This window comes from Cygnus atratus, chromosome Z (genome assembly GCF_013377495.2).
Source record: "Cygnus atratus isolate AKBS03 ecotype Queensland, Australia chromosome Z, CAtr_DNAZoo_HiC_assembly, whole genome shotgun sequence".
Lineage (NCBI taxonomy): Eukaryota > Metazoa > Chordata > Aves > Anseriformes > Anatidae > Cygnus > Cygnus atratus.
The window spans coordinates 42,186,884-42,204,772 of record NC_066396.1 but is presented as its reverse complement, the minus strand read 5'-3'; the positions used below and the strand labels follow the sequence as shown (position 1 = coordinate 42,204,772).

The following is a 17,889-nucleotide window of genomic DNA, read 5'->3' as shown; positions in this document are numbered from 1 at the left end:
ATGTCTTAAAACTCTGTGATAAGGTGTGTTAAGAGTAGTTGCTGTTGCGGGCGTAACCCTAATGGACCCTAACCCTGCTTAAGTACATGGAGAATGGCAGTCATTGCTGCTATTGATCAACCTGGGAGCCTGATTCTGCAGAAATGAGCTTGATGGTAATTCTATATATACACAGGCTTACCTACTTGTGAGTTTGCAAGATTGTACTTAAGCTTGTCATTTCTTGTTATTGTAGATGTGGCTACTTTCTTGAACTGGAAAAATCAGGGTTTATTCATAAATGTGGAAATCCTAAATAGCATTTGTACTCCTTGAAGCAATAAGAATTGTATTTCAGGTATAGTGTTCAGAAGGAAAAATGTGTTTGGTCCAGAATTCCTGTTCAATTTATTTGGTGTACGTGTTTATTCTGGATTTAAAAGTGTAGTGGACTCGCACTTCGTAAAGAGAGCCTGTGTAGTATATTTAAGTCATAGACAAATTTGTGCACACCCTGCAGTGTAGTTCTGCGAGACATCTCCTAGCTGACATGCCTGCACAGCGCAGAGCTGTGCCAAGATCGTAGCGGGGGCCTGAAGCTGCTTCCGCGCACACCATACTGCACCTGCATGGGCCAGCACTCACTGCCGCCAAGATACAGAGCACTGGTGTGGCTACGTGCCAGAGCACTGGCGAGCCCAGCTCCAGGGCGAGTGCCACACTGGCATGCAGGTCTGTGTGTTATGCTCAGTATTGTGAATGCGTGATACACATTACGGGTTTTCTCTTTGAATGTGAGTACTTCTAGCAGAAGCATGTTGGAGGGAAAACTTGTTTTGCCCATCCCTCCCACTTACCTAATTTTGTGGGTAAAAGCTGTACTTCGGTTAAATGCATAATATCTAGGGAGGGAAGAAATGCTTGCTGCATGAGAAATTGCAAGTGCGAGGTTAATTCATTTTTCATTGTCAGGTTGGGTTTGATCCTCCTCCTCACATGAGAGTACCTGGAATCCCTCCAAATCTAGCAGGCATTCCTGGAGGAAAACCGTAAGTAACCTTTTAACACTTTGGTAACATCTGCAACATCTAGAGAGAATACAGCTATATTGTGTCTGTGAACAGGAATTCCAAAGTGGGTAGTATCTGGTTGTTCCCAAGAGATTGTTTCAAACTTCTCCTGGCAAGTAGGTACAACATAAAAGTTCTAAGATGGTAGTTGTTATGTCCCAAAACAGATGTGCACATACTTATTTCCAAGGAAAATCTGTTGAAGGTGCATCTTGTGTTTTTTTTGTTTTGTTTGTTTTGTTGGTTTTGTTGTTGTTTGTTTTTTATTATTTCCTCTTTTCTAAGGGAAGTTAAGGGAACTACAAACTGGTAGATAGTCGTAAAATGTGCAAAAAGAACAGACTGATACTCGACTTCATACTATACTGAGCATAAAACTGTAGCGCAAACTCAGTGTCCTTGTCTAGCACCTGTTTTAACAAGCATGACAGTCTGAAACTTCGATTGCAGTGGGTATCTGAAGCAGTTATTTTAGCAACTGATACATACTTTGTATACTGGAGTTTAAAAAACCAAAAAAACTTTTGTGTAAGTATGCAGCTGAAGAGAAAATGAATGAGGAACCAGTTGTACAGCTGGTGGTGTACAGATGTAGGATAACTTTCACAACTTACTGTTGAAGAATTTTAATTATTGGTAGAGGTGTTCTTAAATGAAATACTGCTGCTGTGGTGCCCTGGTGAATAAATTCACCAAAACATCATATTGATGCTTTTTTATTTTTATTTTTTCCCAGTAATTTGGCTCTTGTAAAATGTTGAGACTGAACTTAACCATGTGCAGTTGTCATGAGCATGTATGATTTCCTTAAAAAAAAAAAAGTGTATTTTATAAATATTTGTGCAAAAGCAGTCTACACAGATCCAAACATGCATAGTTTGCGAGTTAGATTAATGTGTTTTCTTGGAGAGAATCATAGATACCACAAAGTCCAACCATTAACTTAGCACTGCCAAATCTACCACTAAACCACGTCCCCAGGCACCACATCTATGCATCTTTTGAATACCTCCAAGGATGATGACTCTACCACTTCCCTAGACCACTTGTTCCAGTGCTTCACAACCCATGAATGGAGCAGAGGGAATTAAAACACTCTTTTGACACTGTTAAAGGTAGTCTTTGGCCCCCCTTCACTCTTGGCATTAAGTCCTGTCTCTTCTCTCAACAGAAAGTTGCAGTTAGTATAGTTCCTGTCTATCTAGGTACATCATTTTGAAACCAGCCTAACGGTTTGCACTGCCAATGCTTGGGCATACCTGGTACGTACTGTCTTCTGTACCAGTCTATCACAAGGCTTTTGTGAACTGCACGACTTAATTCTTCCTTTTTGCAATTTCAGGAACAAATCAGAAACTATTACTTATTGTCTTAAGTTATAAAATATGCAGCGCTGAAAGTTGTATACACAGATGTATTTCTGTTTATCTTTGTTTTGAACTCCTATTAATACCTATTGATAAGTTGTAATGTCAGTCATGCAATCATCCTTAAAAACATTCACCAATTTATGGGGGAAAAAAGTTTTCTACTCTTTTTCCGTAGCAGAAGGAAAGCAACAGGCTTCTTATATTATAAAAGCCATCCTCGATGTGTTTTCTTTCTTATCCACCATGTTTCTGAGAACAGACCTATTTGTTGGCAGTGTGAGAAACCTGTTAAATTTTGGATTTACTTGGAGAAAAGTTGGTGGTATGTTGACAAGACTACTGAAGCGAGGAGTCTGAGTTGGTGTTATGTATCAGATGGTGGTGTATTTAAATTTAGCACAGTTAAAGAATGTGCTTTGTTCTTATAATATTCTCTTGTTAGGGGTCAAACTCATTCTTGCTGACTTCATTAGAATTTGGTATCCTGAAATAAAATATTTTTGGAGATCACACAGTGTGGTGATTGTAAGTTTTTACTTTTAATCAAGTGTATTTACAAGCTTTCGATGATTTATTCCATTAGTAATGTTTAGCAATATACATGATGACAACCTATTTTTGTTCAGTCAGAACTGGTCTGTGGCTGAATCCTAGCTGTTGCATTGCTCAAGGCACAAAACCAGTACTTGTATAATGTTATAATTTCTATCATAGTATTTCATAGCTAAATTATGGGGTTTCTTAATTTTTTTAATTCAAATTTTATTTAGACTTTTCAGCTCTTTATTCATACTGCTTCATAGATCACTACTTTGATACATAGCCCCTAATTTCCTCTTGACTTGATGTGTTCTGTACTGTTTTTCATGGTCATATTATTTGGACTATCAGTGATTTCTACTATAGGATCTTCTTTGCTTGTTTTTATTATATGTGTCAAACCTAAAATTCCAGAAACTGAACTGTCATCTTTCCATTGATAACTTTAGAATCACCTCGTCTTAGTCTTATTTGGCTACATATACCTAGATGCAGTGCACTATGTGCAGCATCTTTATGTAGCTTTTGTCTGCATTAGTCAAGTCTCCTATATTATCCATACAGAGTACATGTTAAATATTTATGTAAACTACTGGAATACTCTTGGTTTATTTTCAAAATCTGCTTTATCCAAGAGTCCAACTAAGGTACCACGTTTAAATTGTTTTATGAGGTGTGGAGTTCTAGTAAGTGGTAAAGAACACTTTCAGATTGAACTCTATAGAATCTCCAGCTATATGTGTATGTTCACTGCTGCAGGTTTTTATCAACAGGACTGTTTTTTCACCCCGCCCTGCTTCCAGGAGAAACATCACCTTCTTCCCAAAGGAATGACATGTCTGATAGCACCCAATTTTCTTTAACCCTTGTGTATTCCAAGATCTGTTAATGGTCTAGCCTATTAGAAACATTAATAGCCTCCTAAGAACCCACTTGCACTCATTTATTTACTCTTGTCAAGGGAATGCTGTTTGGAAAGCTTGTCTGTTGCTTATTTTGTAACTGGACTAAATGTAAGTCTTTACTATCATCTTTGTATCTTCCTGAATATGAATCCGACAATTTTGCTCGCTACAGTTTAACCCTGTTATCAGTGGTTATAGATGTATTTTGACAACGGAGGTAGCAGTCCAGAAAGCTGAATTGTCTTCACTAATTTCTTACCTATATAAATGAGCTAGGCTTTGCATTTGATAGCAAACTATTTTTTGTTTATTATTATTTTTCTTTGAGCATTTCCTTTGAGGCTTTTCAGGTTCTTCATATTAATATGATATTCCTCTGCACATATATGTGGTCTCACATTACTTGTTTTCTCTCTTCAGCCGTTCAGTAATTAATTTTAAGGACAAAGACTTGATGCCTATATGTGTAGGCAAATGTGCAAAAAAAATGTGGTTTAATATCCTTGGTTTCAAAGTGGCTTCCTGCCGGTAAATTATTCTTTTCTTAGCAGCTGCTCTTGCCCCTAGTCCCAACACCCCTTCCAAGTTGCCTTGAACCATTACCTAATCAGTAATTGTCTTGGGTGGTGATGGGGAATATCAAACCTGTTTTGGACATGGACATTCTTTTTTTTTTTTGATTCATTTAATTATGCCCTGTGCTGTAAGTTCTTGGTGTGTGGTTGTAAACATTTCTGTTTCACATGGCCTTTCTAGCAAAGTAGTTATTTAGCTTTTAGCATTCTTGTGGATTTCTCCATAATGTGAACCACACCTTCTAATAGTTGAATGGTATACTGAACACAGATTTTCAAGTTCTTCGATGAAACATATGTCCATAGTATTGCTCACCTGATGTCTAAAACTGTTAAGTAACGGTGGTACTGAGGTCAAGTGTATTTCTCAATTTTTTTTTTGTAGCTTCATTTGCACTGTGAGGTGTTAGACACCAGAAAGAGATGAAAATGTTTTCTTTTAGTAGGACAGGGGAATTTCATTTGGTAAATATTTAACTCTTGCAAGTTCTAGTTATGAGCAGACTTTTCTGTGTTTTCAGAGGGGAATAGTATACTGTTCTGGAACTGCTCAAAAAAACCCAAAGTTTTCTGTTCAAACAATCTTTATATTTGTTCAGTGAATGTACAAAGAGAAATATTTTAAAGGAATGCTAATTTTACTGTATTACAGAATAATGGATTGTTGTTTTCCCAATTGTATCTATGGATAGAACAATTTGATAACATGTATGAAGTTAAAAAGATTCGTTATTTCTATAAAATATCTTTATTCCTAATTCTTGACATTTTGCTCCATATATTGAAACACCACACATAGATATTCAATGTTGTTTGTGATAATGACAACTAAAAAACTGGAGCACAAAGTAGAGCTGAAAGTGAAATGCACTTATCAACAGAAGAAACAGTCTGCTTTTATGTTCTTCAACTGAGGTATTTCTGTGCTAGCTAAGCAATTCCATTTGAATTGGAGGGATGAAGTGGAAGCTGTTTTTTTCCTTTTTTTAGCGTGTTACTTTAAGGCAGGAAGTGCACTCATTATATCGCTCTGAATACTTAGAGTAGCTAGCAGGTTGGTAGTTTGGTTGATTTGCTATGTTCTTGAGCAGTGAATTAATGTGGAAGCCTGTTCTTCTTGAAGAAGAGAACCTTTTCTTTACTCCCATCAACATGTGAGAAGATAGTCTTGTAACTGTCATTTTCTGTGCTAAACTTTACTTTTTGTTCTTCACACCAGTACAGTTCTTCTACTGTGCTATTTCAATAGAATACTTAGTAAAATATAAGTGTAAATACAGATATCAATTGATATGTTCTTAGTTTAGAATCATATAATCGTTGAATAATTTGGATTGGAAGGGACCATTCAGTTCCAACCCTCCCTCCATGGGCCAGGGACACTTCACACTAGACCAGGTTGCTCAAAGCCCCATCCAACCTGGCCTGAAACACTTCCAGGGATGGGGCATCCACAGCTTCTCTGGGCAACCTGTTCCAGTGCCTCACCACCCACATAGTAATGAATTTTTTCCAGATACCTAATCTAAACCAACACATTTTCAGTTTGTTATCCCTTGTTCTGTCACTACACTCCCTGATAAAGAGGCCCTCCCTGTTTTTCCCTAGTGGCCCCCTTTAAATGTTGGAAGGCTGCTATAAGGTCTCCCCCAGAGACGTCTGTTCTCCAGGCTGAACAACTCCAATTTTCTCCTATAAAGCCTTTCTTCATAGGAGGGGTGCTCCAGTCCTCTGGTCATCTTCATGGCCTTCCTGTGGAGCCGCTCTTACAGGTCTGTGTCTTTCTCATGCTGGGAGCCCCAGAGCTGAACATAGTACACCAGGTGAGGTCTTGCAAGAGTGGACTAGATGGAGAGAATCACCTCACTCGACCTGTGGCCACACTTCTTTTGATACAGGCCAGGACTTGCTGTTTAATTGCATTTGCATTGAATAAGAACTCTCCCTTTTTCTCTGTGATTGTTAGCCCAACATAAGGGTTCAGATGTGAATAGCAATTTGGTGAGGAGAAACACTTGAGGGGCAAAGGGTGCCTTTCAAGAAATATCTTCAAGTTGAGCTTTAAAGAACTGAAGAACTTAATGTCATGAATCGTAGAATGGCTTGGGTCAGTAGGGATCTTAAAGATCATCTAGTTCCAACTCCCCTGCCATAGCCACCCACAAGATGAGATATCCCAGGGCCCCATCCAGCCTGGCCTTGAGCGACTTCAGGGATGGGGCATCTGCAACTATTCTGGGCAACCTGGTGCAGTGCTTCACCCTCCAAGTAAAGAATTTCTTCCTAACATCTAATCTAAATCTGCCCTCTTTTAGTTTAAACCATTCCCCCTTATCCTATCACTATCTGACCATATGAAAATTCACTCTATCTTTTTATAATCCCCTTTTATGTACTGAAAGGTGGCAGTGAGGTCTCCTGGTGCCTTCTCTTCTCCAGGGTGACCATTCCCAGCTCTGTCGGCCTTTCTTCGTAGGAGAGGTGCTCCAGTCCTCTGATGAACTTTGTGTCTCTCCTTTGGACCTGTTTTAACTGACCCACATCCTTCTTGTGCTGGGGACCCCAGAGTTGGATGCATTCCTCCAAGTGGGCCCTCATGAGGGCAGAGCAGAGGGGGGAACAATCACTTGATGCAGCCCAGGATGCAGTTGGTCTTCTGGGCTGCAACCACGCACTGCTGGCTGATGTCAAGCTTTTCATCTACCACAGCCCCCAGTCTTCTGCAGGGTTGCTCTCAATGAGTTACTCTCCCATTCTGTACTCATGTCTGGGATTGCCCCAACCCAGGTGCATCACCTTGCTCTTGGACTTGTTGACACTTGTGAAGTTCACGTGGGGCCACTTCTCAAGCTTGTCCAGGTCCTTTTGAGTGGTGTCCCTTCCTTCTGTTGCATTGACTGCACCACTCAGCTTGGTGTTGTCTATGAGCATGCTGAGGAGGGACTCAGTTTATCATTGATAAATACATTCAACAGCACTTGTTCCAAGGTGGACCCCTGAGGGACACCACTCATCACCAGCCTCTAGGTGGACATAGAGCTTTTGACAGCAACTCTGTCTGTGGCCTTCCAGCCAATTCCTCATCCACCAAACAGTGCAGCTTTCAAATCTCTCTCTCTCCAATAGAGGTCAGGATGTCATGCTGGATTTTGTCAAAGGCCTTACAGAAGTCCAGATAAATGACATCGGTCAGTTTTTCTGTGTCAGCTGATAGAGTCACTCCATCATAGAAGGCCACTAGCTTGGTCAGGCACAATTTGCCTTTGAAGCCATGATGGCTGCCTCGGTTCTCTTCCTTGTCCTGCATGTGCTTCCAGGAGAATCTGTTCCATGATTTCCCAGGCACAGAGGTGAGGCTTGCCATTCTGTAGTTCCCTGGGTCTTCTTTTTCTACCCTTTTTAAAAGTGGGAGTGATGTTTCCCTTTTTCCAGTCACTGGGGGCTTCACCTGACTGCCGTGACCTTTCAAATATGATGGAGAGAGACTTGGCAACTACATCATCCAGTTCTCTCAGAACCCTGGGATGGGGGTCATCAAGCCCTCTTCACCCAGACTTGTACCTGTTCATTTTCATCAGATGGTCTTGAACGTGCTCTTTGCTTACAGTGCAAGGGACTTTGCTCCCCTGCCAAAACCATATTGAGTCTTTTAAGGTTGGAGCACCAAAATGCTCCTCACTTTCAAGGATTCAGGCCTGTGAATATATCTAGAGCATTAAAATTGTGTCAATTCTTAAACATGTAATTACAGCTATGTTATAGGTATAGCACTCGAAGTACAGTCCTGCTCAGAATTAGTGGGGTAGGCACTCCAACATGGTGACATGCTGGAAATACAGGACCCATCTGGAAAGCAGCTTTGCAAAAGAGGACCTGAGAGTCCTGGGAGATACCAAGCTGAACATGAGCCAGCGATGTGCCCTTGTGCTGACACTGTTCTTGGCTTCATTAGCCAACGTATTGCCAGTATGTCAAGAGAGGTGATCCTTCCCCACTGCTCAGCATTGGTGAGGCTGCACCTGGAGTACTGTGTACAGTTCTGGGGCCCTCAGTACAAGAAAGACCTGGACATACTGGAAAGAATCCAACAGAGGGCCACCAAGATGATCCTGTGGTCTGGAGCACCTCTCCTGTGAGGAGAATCTGAGAGAGTTGGGATTGTTCAGCCTGGAGAAGAGGAGGCTCAGGGCAGGTCTTATATATATAAAAAACTGAAGGGAGAATGCAAAGAGGATGGAGCCAAGCTGTTTTCATTTGTGCCTAGTGCCAGGACAATGGTCAATAGGCACAAACTGGAACACAAGAGGTTGTGTCTGCACGTCAGGAAGCACTTCTTGTGTGGGTGATGGAACACTGGTACAGGATGCCTTGAGAGATCGTGGAGTCTCCCTCCTTGGAGATCTTCAGAAGCTATCTGGACGTGCTCCTGGGCAACCAGCTCTAGGTATCCCTGATTGAGGAGGATGGTTGGACCAGATGACCTCCAGAGGTCACCTTCCAACCTCAACCGTTCTATGTTTCTGTAACCCAATGTTAAGGTAGCTTAGGACAACAGTGCTTGAGCAGCAGGTAGTCATTTTCATTACTACCACTGGTACTGTTTTCTTCTGAAATAAGCTTTCTTCACCTAGGGAGTGTCAATCTTGCAAATGTTGGAGGTTTGTTTGGAAAAAAAGAAAAATAAAAAAGAGGGAAGGTATGTGTAATTAAAAGTTATACCATAGTACCTAGTAGATAGAGGTTACCAGACTACATAAATGTGCTGACAGTGTTGATGTTAGCCTGACATACCACATACCTTCAAGCAGACAGGAACATTTACTTTTTTGCATGCTTGTCTTGGCAGGGGCAGAGGTATTTGGCAATGTGCAGTCATTTCTTTATACAGTGGATTGCTGATAACTTGCACTGTAGCAAAAGCTGCCTTGGCTTATGAGAAACTATAACTGGCCTGTTTGAGAGGCTCTCAGATGTAGTCATCCTGAGTGCTGAACAGTCTTGTAAGCAAAAGCACAATCATGATAATAAAAATTAAACTACTAATATGATATATAACCAGAATTTAGAGGTGGGCATGCTAGTAAGATTATACTTGATTAAAAATACATTGGGATAAATCACTGGTATTTCAGAGTAGAAGAATCATCTTAATGTTATAGTACATGAAGCACTTGAAAAATGTTCCTATTGTCTTCCTCCCACCCCATCTCAGCAAGAACTGCAAAAGTTGTGTATATGCACAGAAGCATTGGAAAACACTGGTTATTTAAGTACTATGAATTGAATAGAATATTTATGCAGTAACGGTGGAAAAGCAAGTGTATTATTCATCTTAAATGTAATGGGAAAAATTGCTTAACACTTGCTTAATTGCTTTTCTTCTGTCCAGGATAAAAACAAGGGCAGGCCCCTTCAAAGTTGTGCAGTTCTGTGTACTCTTCTTGCTAACAAATATTCTGCAACTGACTTCGATCTGTAGCCCAGGATGAGGTCCAACCTTTTAGCCTCATAAGTACTATGACTCCTATTTGGATTCTGTACCTGAATCTGAGCAGTCATTCAGCCTTGAGCAGTCCTCTTGCCACAATTCTTTCTCTCCCATTCTTTGTCTCATCTATTTGGTGAATAACTGCTTTGGGACAGCAGTTGAGAAATGATATGGATTTCTGCTTAAGCCTTTTCATTACTGCAATTCCTTATGCAAAAAAAAAAAAAAAAAAAAAAAGATACCATAGGAAGAGATGTATCTGATACACTTTGCATCTTGTATATTCATAAGGGAGTGACCTTTGCACTTCCTTTCTTATCTTGCATTTCCTATTGCTTTTGTCATCTTTCGTGCTCATACATGTAGGTGTGTTCTGAGCATGTCTTCAATTCACTTGTCCAACCATGAAACATAAATGAGATACAGGAATTGCATGCATAGACACTATTCACTTCTTTGGTTTATAGCAGTCAACTGCCTTTTACCCTTCCCTTCTTTGAAGATTGTGGTATTGCATTGTGTGATGGTTTCTAATGTTACCTTCTGTAGGAAACAACAGAAGAGTAAAACCTTTTTGTTTTCCTCTGGCTCCTTTTTAAAGAAATATCTTCTCAGCTCTTGGGCATATTCAGCTGCTTTAGGAAACAAGCCCACGTATATTGTGATGTGTATTATGGATCCAGGCATCTTACTTGTTCCTCTTTCAAACTGTGCAATACTAGGAAACACACAATAAAATACTTTCAAAAGTACTAGCTCAGAACAGAAAATTAAATTGAATTACCTACTGTTGGTTCCACTGGAGATTGATGCAATGCTTTAACTTGAACTACAGTAACTGAAGATTTCTGGGAAGAAGGTACATTTGGAAAAGAAAGCAGTTCTGAACACAACAATATATTGGAAAAATAAAGATATCATTGAGGAAGAGGTAGCTTATTATTAGAAAGGATACTCTTGTCTCACCATTTTTATCCACTTTGGCCTCTTGAAGAATGCTGAGAATCTAACAGCAGCATCTAAAATGTGAGTTATTGATGCACTTAGAAGAGCAAAAAAAGGAGCTCGCCAGTATAATAAAAAGTGCAGTAGTATTTTCATTATTTTTAAAAACAAATAAAAAATACCACCCTGAACCTGAAGCCTTTGTTAGCAGCTATTTATGCCCTGGTCCTTGAGTAGAGACGACTTTAAACATCATGGTGAAAACAAAGAAATAATTTTGTGTACTTTCCCCAAGGAGTAGTCCCATTGCTGGGATTCACTACCTCAACCTTCAGTTTTCATATACTTGAAATCATGCACTGAACAGAAATAGACATCACAGAAGTGCCAAAACTACCAGGGAAACTGAGCCTTTCAGCTTTTCCAAATTACTTACTCAAGAAAATGTAAATTTAAACTAAAAGAGGGGAGATTTAAATTAGATATATGGAAGAAATTCTTTACTACAAGGTTGGTGAGGCACTGGCACAGGTTGCCCAGAGAATCTGTGGATGCCACATCCCTGGAAGTGTTTCAGGCCAGGTTGGATGGGGCTTTGAGCAACCTGGTCTGGTGGGAGGCATCCCTGCCCATGGCAGGGGGTTGGAACTGGCTGATCTTTAAGGTCCCTTCCAACCCAAACAATTCTATGATAATTATGAGGAAATGGTATCAGCTTTCTGATGAAAGCTGTGTACATGCAGTTTCTATTTCCTATTTAAAACACTAGTTCCCAGCTAGAAAGAGAGACATATGCACACAGCTAGTGCTGATATTGAAGATGAAGTGCAGGAACAGGCATAGGACAAGTTTAAATTTTGCTCATGCAATGTCATGACAACAGGTGGAAGCCTCTTGTGGAAGATGTCTGGAAGAGCAGTGACTGGTCAGGGATTGCTGCTGCAGGACTTCTGGTGCTGCAGCTCAGAACCACTGGCTAGAAACCAGCAGCTTGAAAGATCTTTTGATGGTCTAGGTGACAGAGTGATATCCATGGCCATGATCAGTAGAGTTAATAGTAGGATTTAATGTGCTTCCCCCCTTCCCAAATACTTGAGGTGAAATGAGCTGAAAATGTCTGCTGTGGCTCCTTTTCTCCCTCTGAGGTTTTTGTGCCTTGTATTATTTGTCACTGTAGCTTTGATTTTCACGAGTAAAAATTGACAAAGAAATAAATCATAAAATACTGTCTTTTTCTTGCATTTCAGCGCTGTAGATGGCTGATGTATTTTTTTCTTCTCCTTTCTTTCCTTTCCCCAAAAAAGAGCCTACTCCTTTCACGTTACTGCAGATGGTCAGATGCAGCCTGTTCCTTTTCCTCCTGACGCTCTCATTGGTCCAGGAATCCCTCGCCATGCCCGCCAGATCAACACTCTGAATCACGGGGAAGTTGTGTGTGCAGTTACCATCAGCAACCCCACAAGACATGTGTACACGGGTGGCAAGGGCTGCGTTAAAGTCTGGGACATCAGCCAGCCTGGGAACAAGAGCCCTGTTTCTCAGCTGGACTGCCTGGTAAGTGAACAGGAACTTAGGCAGAAGGGTAACTTCTCCTCGGAGACTCAATAAGGCAATAGCTGTCCTTGTCTGGATTTTGTTCATATTACAAGGAAATAGCAGGCAGTTCTGTTTCCTGCTTTATACATTTAGCTGTCTTTTTTTTAAACACTGAACAGGTGGTGTTACAGAGAAGAGGACTGGTTTGTTTATGGATAAATATCATCACTAAGGGTCAAATAATATTTTAGATAAGACTTCTAAGTAGAGAGTGTACCTGATTATTCCCCCCACCCAAGTCATGCTGGTGATTTTTGCACTGCATGGGTTTAAAACAAAGGTAGCCTGGCTTAGACAGGGCTGTAGCGTGTTTTACTTGTGCCAGGAGTCATGACCCCTTTTTTGTAAGAGGGTAGCAACCATATAATAAAATAATGTGACAAGGTACCAAGGTCACTTTGTGTTGTTACACTTTTGTTAGTATTCAGCACCTTACACATTCTTCTGGTTTGTTTTCACATCTCCCAGATACAAAATGGATTGAGTAAGGTAATATAGCCAAAAAGCTAAATCGAAAACCTAATTGCTCAGTAAGATGCTTCTTATACTAGAAGCAGTGTATAAACTAGAAGCAGACTTAATGTCATAAAGCACAATAATATATATTCCAAATGAAAACAATTCTAGTTTAAGTGTTGATCCAAGTAAATGTTGGTTTTGTTTTGCTTTATTTTTGTTAAGTCCTTGCCTTTTATTTACTTCTACTCCCATGTCATTTGTCTAGTGGTATACATATGGTTGTGTATGCATTCTGTTTCATGGCAGATTTGTCTCTGCTCAGTCTTAGCTGCCTTCATGTTAGTTATGGAACTGTATGGCTGGCTAAGCCAGCATTTCCACTGTACTACTTAATTTTTCCTTCTCTGTGACTTGAAAGAAACAACAAAAACAGCAACAAACCCATAGTTATAGAAATGTCTTTGATTTCTACCTGCACTACTTTTTATTTGTTTTGAGTTACTGGTCTTATCCCTTGATTTCCTAAAGAACTGTTACCATGTTGGACAGCAGCTACACGAAAAAAGACATCAAATAAGCTTAAGGAGTCAGAGAAACAGCATAAATTCAGGACCAGAATGGGAATATTCTGACTCAACATCTTAACTTTAAAATGGTGAATGCAAAATATTGATTAAAAGAAAACTCCAAAATCTGAAAGGCATGAGACTCGAACTGTATTTTCCTAAGTGGTTACAAATGAGAGGTCATTTGATTTTTTCTAAATATTCCTGTGGTGCTGGTAGTCTTAACTGATGTAGTGCACTTTCTGAAATGCAAGCTTACTTTGGCTTTGTCTCTTTGTAATAAGATGAAGGACTTCATCAGGTTCAAAACAGACTAGACTCTAGCAATAGGAATCTGCAGTTTAATTTCTGCAGCTGCAGTCTCTGGTTAGTAATGAGAAGTAGACATTTGAGACCTTTTAGGGTCTGCTGGTTCCTTTTTTGTACTTTGGTACTGAAAAAAATCGCCTACTGTTTAAAACTTGGATGCAGTCAGAATCATATTAGTGGCCATTATTGGCATGCATGTATTAACACAACCAAGATGATTTGTGTTGTACAGAACAGAGATAACTACATCCGCTCTTGTAAATTGCTGCCTGATGGATGCACCCTAATAGTTGGCGGGGAAGCCAGCACATTATCCATATGGGACCTGGCGGCACCAACTCCTCGTATAAAAGCAGAGCTGACATCCTCAGCCCCTGCCTGCTATGCTCTGGCTATCAGCCCTGATTCCAAGGTGTGCTTTTCGTGCTGCAGTGATGGGAACATTGCAGTGTGGGATCTGCACAATCAGACATTGGTCAGGTGAGTCATTACTTGTTTACAGACAACTTTTATTAAAGTTAGTCTTTGAACAGCTAGATAAATATTTATCTCCCTGAATAATGGTTCATGACAGCAAAACAGATAGTATTTCTCTTGTAAAGAATGAAGTTTGTGCTCACATTGGACAGAAACTAGTTCTGGTAGCTTCAGCCTAGTCCTGGAAGATGGTTTTTGAGGACCTAAAGGGCTGTTACATAATCTGTTGAAGTTGATATTAAAGTTCTTGTTGGTTTTGTTTAGTTGAGATTTGTCTTCAGGTTTCTACAAGCAGCATTTCTACTAGTTTGTGTTTGATTTGGACTGAACTTGCCTTATAGTGAACTCTTTGAGGTTTGTTTTTTCCATTGTACTGAGCATTTACTAAGTAATAAAATGAATTTTCAATTCATATTTGGTGATGAAATGTAATAAAATTAACCTTTCAAAAGTAGTTGAAAAGCTAAATCACCCCAGTTCTTTATGAAAGTGTAGAGAACTGATGTTTGGTCATTCATAAGAGAAAGATATTTGATTTGTGGAGGAGGAATTTGATCTCTAAAACTTGCAGAGAGCACAATAAATGTGTTGCTATAAAAGTTACTTCTGAAATATATTTTTTTAAACTTTAGGTTGAAGTGTCTGGCAGGTTAATATTCATCATGAGTGCTATGGCAGAGAAAAAATGATAGGACAGTGTGTATAATGGCTCTTAGTAACAAGTTGTGTGGTTTTACTAGAAGGTTGGTCTAGGCTTACCAAAGTTGTGACAGTTTACAGTATTATAAGAATGAAGAGCCTAAATTGGGAAAGACCATGATATCTTAGAGGATTTGAATACATTCACTGAAGAAGATGCTGTTTTCTGTGATTTAATTAGATTTTCTGTATTTCAGTAGTTAACTTAAATTTATGTGCAGATATTTGTATTAATGTATGTGCAAATCTGACTTTCTGTTAAATTTCTAGGTCAGAAAATACTTTAGTTATATAAAGCCTTTAGTTTGCCCTATGCATGCTTAGTCTCTGTAAGGGTGAACTCTTTCTCCATCTATGACTGTTTTGAATGAATGGTACAAGTTACTTTTATTCTTATGAGTGTTTGCTGTGTGTAAGTGTTCCCACTACTTGCTTGCTGATCTTCCTAATTGATAACACGTGGAATTTTCAGACCAGATCTACAAAACAAAATGTGCCTTGTGACCTTTCTGTGGTAGTGCTTAGTGAATCATACCCTTCATTCCCAAGCTAGTTGTCTTCTTCCCTTCTCCTTCCACCTTTGACTTCGATGCAAAGGACTTTCCTAAAGCTAATTGCTGATGAAAAATGCAAAAGGCTTCTGCCAAAGGATTAAGGAAAACTTCATATGGCCTTTTGGTTGTTGAAGGCTGGGAATTCCTAATGAGAATATTTTAAAACAAAATACACTGTCTACTTATTTTGTGATCTCCTGATCTCTTGCCAGAGAATGTAACTTTGCTGACTTGATGATGCTTTTGCTTTACTTACTGGATCTTTATCTGGATCATTTCCTATTAATATCTCTGCTCATTATTTATCATGTTGACTTACAGCCAAAGAAAAATACAGTAGCTGATTTCTGAAACTGGAATTTTGTTCCCTCAGCACTTGTTTTGCTTTAATCTGAGTTGTCATTTAGTACTTCGAACTGTAGTTCTGTAGTTACTGTGCTTTAATGTACTCACACGCTTTTCTTTTAAAATAACTAAAAAAAAAAAAAAAAAAAACAACAACACATACAAAAAAAAAAAACACTTTTCAAAACCTGATAGAAAGTAATGAGTTTGTTCAACTGCTGATGATGCAATCTATTTCTCTAGCACCTGGAAAATATTTTTGTAATACCATTGTGTTTCATGCCAAGTCAGAGGGAGGGGCTGGTTTTTGCCCATCAGCAGACACAGAAGAGATGACACACACATACAGAGTCCAAAACTAACACCACAACAGTGTTTACCTTGAGCTCTGGCAGGAAATCATTATTCAGTCTGGTTTGTTTTATCAGGCAATTCCAGGGCCACACAGATGGAGCCAGCTGTATTGACATTTCTAATGATGGTACCAAGCTCTGGACAGGGGGTTTGGATAACACTGTCAGATCCTGGGACTTGAGAGAGGGGAGACAGCTACAACAGCATGACTTCACATCACAGGTAACTAGGTTTTCCTACAACTTGGGTGGGGAACAGGGGAATGTTTAGGGTGAAAGCTGAGAAATGAACCCAATGCAATTGGCAAATTTTAGTCAGATTGTTTTGTTTGCTGTGGCTGTTCATAACACAATATTTTGGAGCTTTCATATGTTAAGCTGCTCTGGAACAAAGTGATAGACTAACACCACTCTCTTTCCATATTTTTTTTTCTAAGTTTAGAGGTAAGAATGGGTAATTTCGTCACTTGAATTTTGACAAGCTTTTTCACTATTGAACTGTGTCAATTCTATTTGGTCCTTGTCTTTCTAGCTCTCTCAATTCATTTAATCACTGTATGAAAAAATAAAAAGTGTAAATGTTGCTGAATTTTCAGATATTTTCCCTTGGTTATTGTCCTACTGGTGAATGGCTAGCCGTGGGAATGGAGAGCAGCAATGTGGAAGTGCTACATGTAAATAAACCAGACAAATATCAACTGCACCTTCATGAAAGTTGTGTATTGTCACTCAAATTTGCTTACTGTGGTAAGTTGCCCTGAAGATTGAACTGGAGGTCAGGACTTCATTTCACACTTATTTCATACTTTATTGCACAATCATAACTTTTTTGATAATCAAAATTTATGTAATATCTGTTTCTTAATTTGAGTAAATATCTCTGTTTTATGAATACAAACGTATTCAGCTATGAACAACCATTTATTTATTTATTTATTTAAAGGATGGTGTAAGAGTTGAGTTGTTTGTAAAACATTGTTTCTACTTAGTGTGGGCTTTGTGTAATGGTAATTAGCCAACGGATTTCAATTTGACCCAAAATCTGTCGGATGACTGTTTCATATGTTTTCATAGTTCTTCTGTTTCATATTCTAGGTAAATGGTTTGTGAGTACTGGGAAAGATAACCTTCTTAATGCATGGAGAACTCCATATGGAGCCAGTATCTTCCAGGTAAGCATGATGATGTTTTTAAAGAAAAAAAGTAGAAAATCCTAAGTCCCAAGAGTGGATTCATATCTCTTTACCTATGTGATCTAACCAAAATGGGATGCTGAGATGAGGGTAATAGACTTTTTTTTTTAATGAAGTAATATATTTCTATTTTTCTTCTAGTCCAAAGAATCTTCATCAGTGCTTAGCTGTGACATCTCTGTGGATGATAAGTACATAGTCACTGGCTCTGGAGACAAAAAAGCTACAGTCTATGAAGTTATCTACTGAAAAATGTGCTGGGGATATAATTTCTAAAAAAGTTGAACTGGGCCAAAATTGTTCTTAATTATAGAAGTAGAAAGGTTTTGCCTTTTAAAAAGGAACGAGAGTATTGAGGTTCCAGACCTTGTCATGAAACTACTCCGATTTTTCAAAGTAGAAGGCAACATCCAGCAACTAAATATTGGCTATGTGGACCAAACAGAACACAGAGGCAAGATGGACA

General features: G+C 39.2%; 1 protein-coding gene across 9 annotated transcripts in view; it reads left to right on the top strand.

Annotated features, from left to right (window-relative positions):
* TLE1 (TLE family member 1, transcriptional corepressor) overlaps positions 1–17,672 on the top strand; it is a 75,252-nt gene extending 57,580 nt beyond the window's left edge. For 7 of the 9 annotated variants that reach the window (XM_035570295.1, XM_035570303.1, XM_035570302.1 and 4 more), the window contains 7 exons: positions 952–1,028; positions 12,177–12,426; positions 14,035–14,282; positions 16,306–16,453; positions 16,827–16,977; positions 17,326–17,402; positions 17,565–17,672. In XM_035570295.1, the coding sequence (XP_035426188.1) occupies positions 952–1,028; positions 12,177–12,426; positions 14,035–14,282; positions 16,306–16,453; positions 16,827–16,977; positions 17,326–17,402; positions 17,565–17,672 (1,059 nt within the window). Of the gene's footprint in view, positions 1–546; positions 551–951; positions 1,029–12,176; positions 12,427–14,034; positions 14,283–16,305; positions 16,454–16,826; positions 16,978–17,325; positions 17,403–17,564 lie in introns of all 9 variants that reach the window. The other 2 variants (XM_035570301.1, XM_035570299.1) reach the window with 1 other exon arrangement.
* The last annotated feature ends 217 nt before the right edge of the window (positions 17,673–17,889 follow it).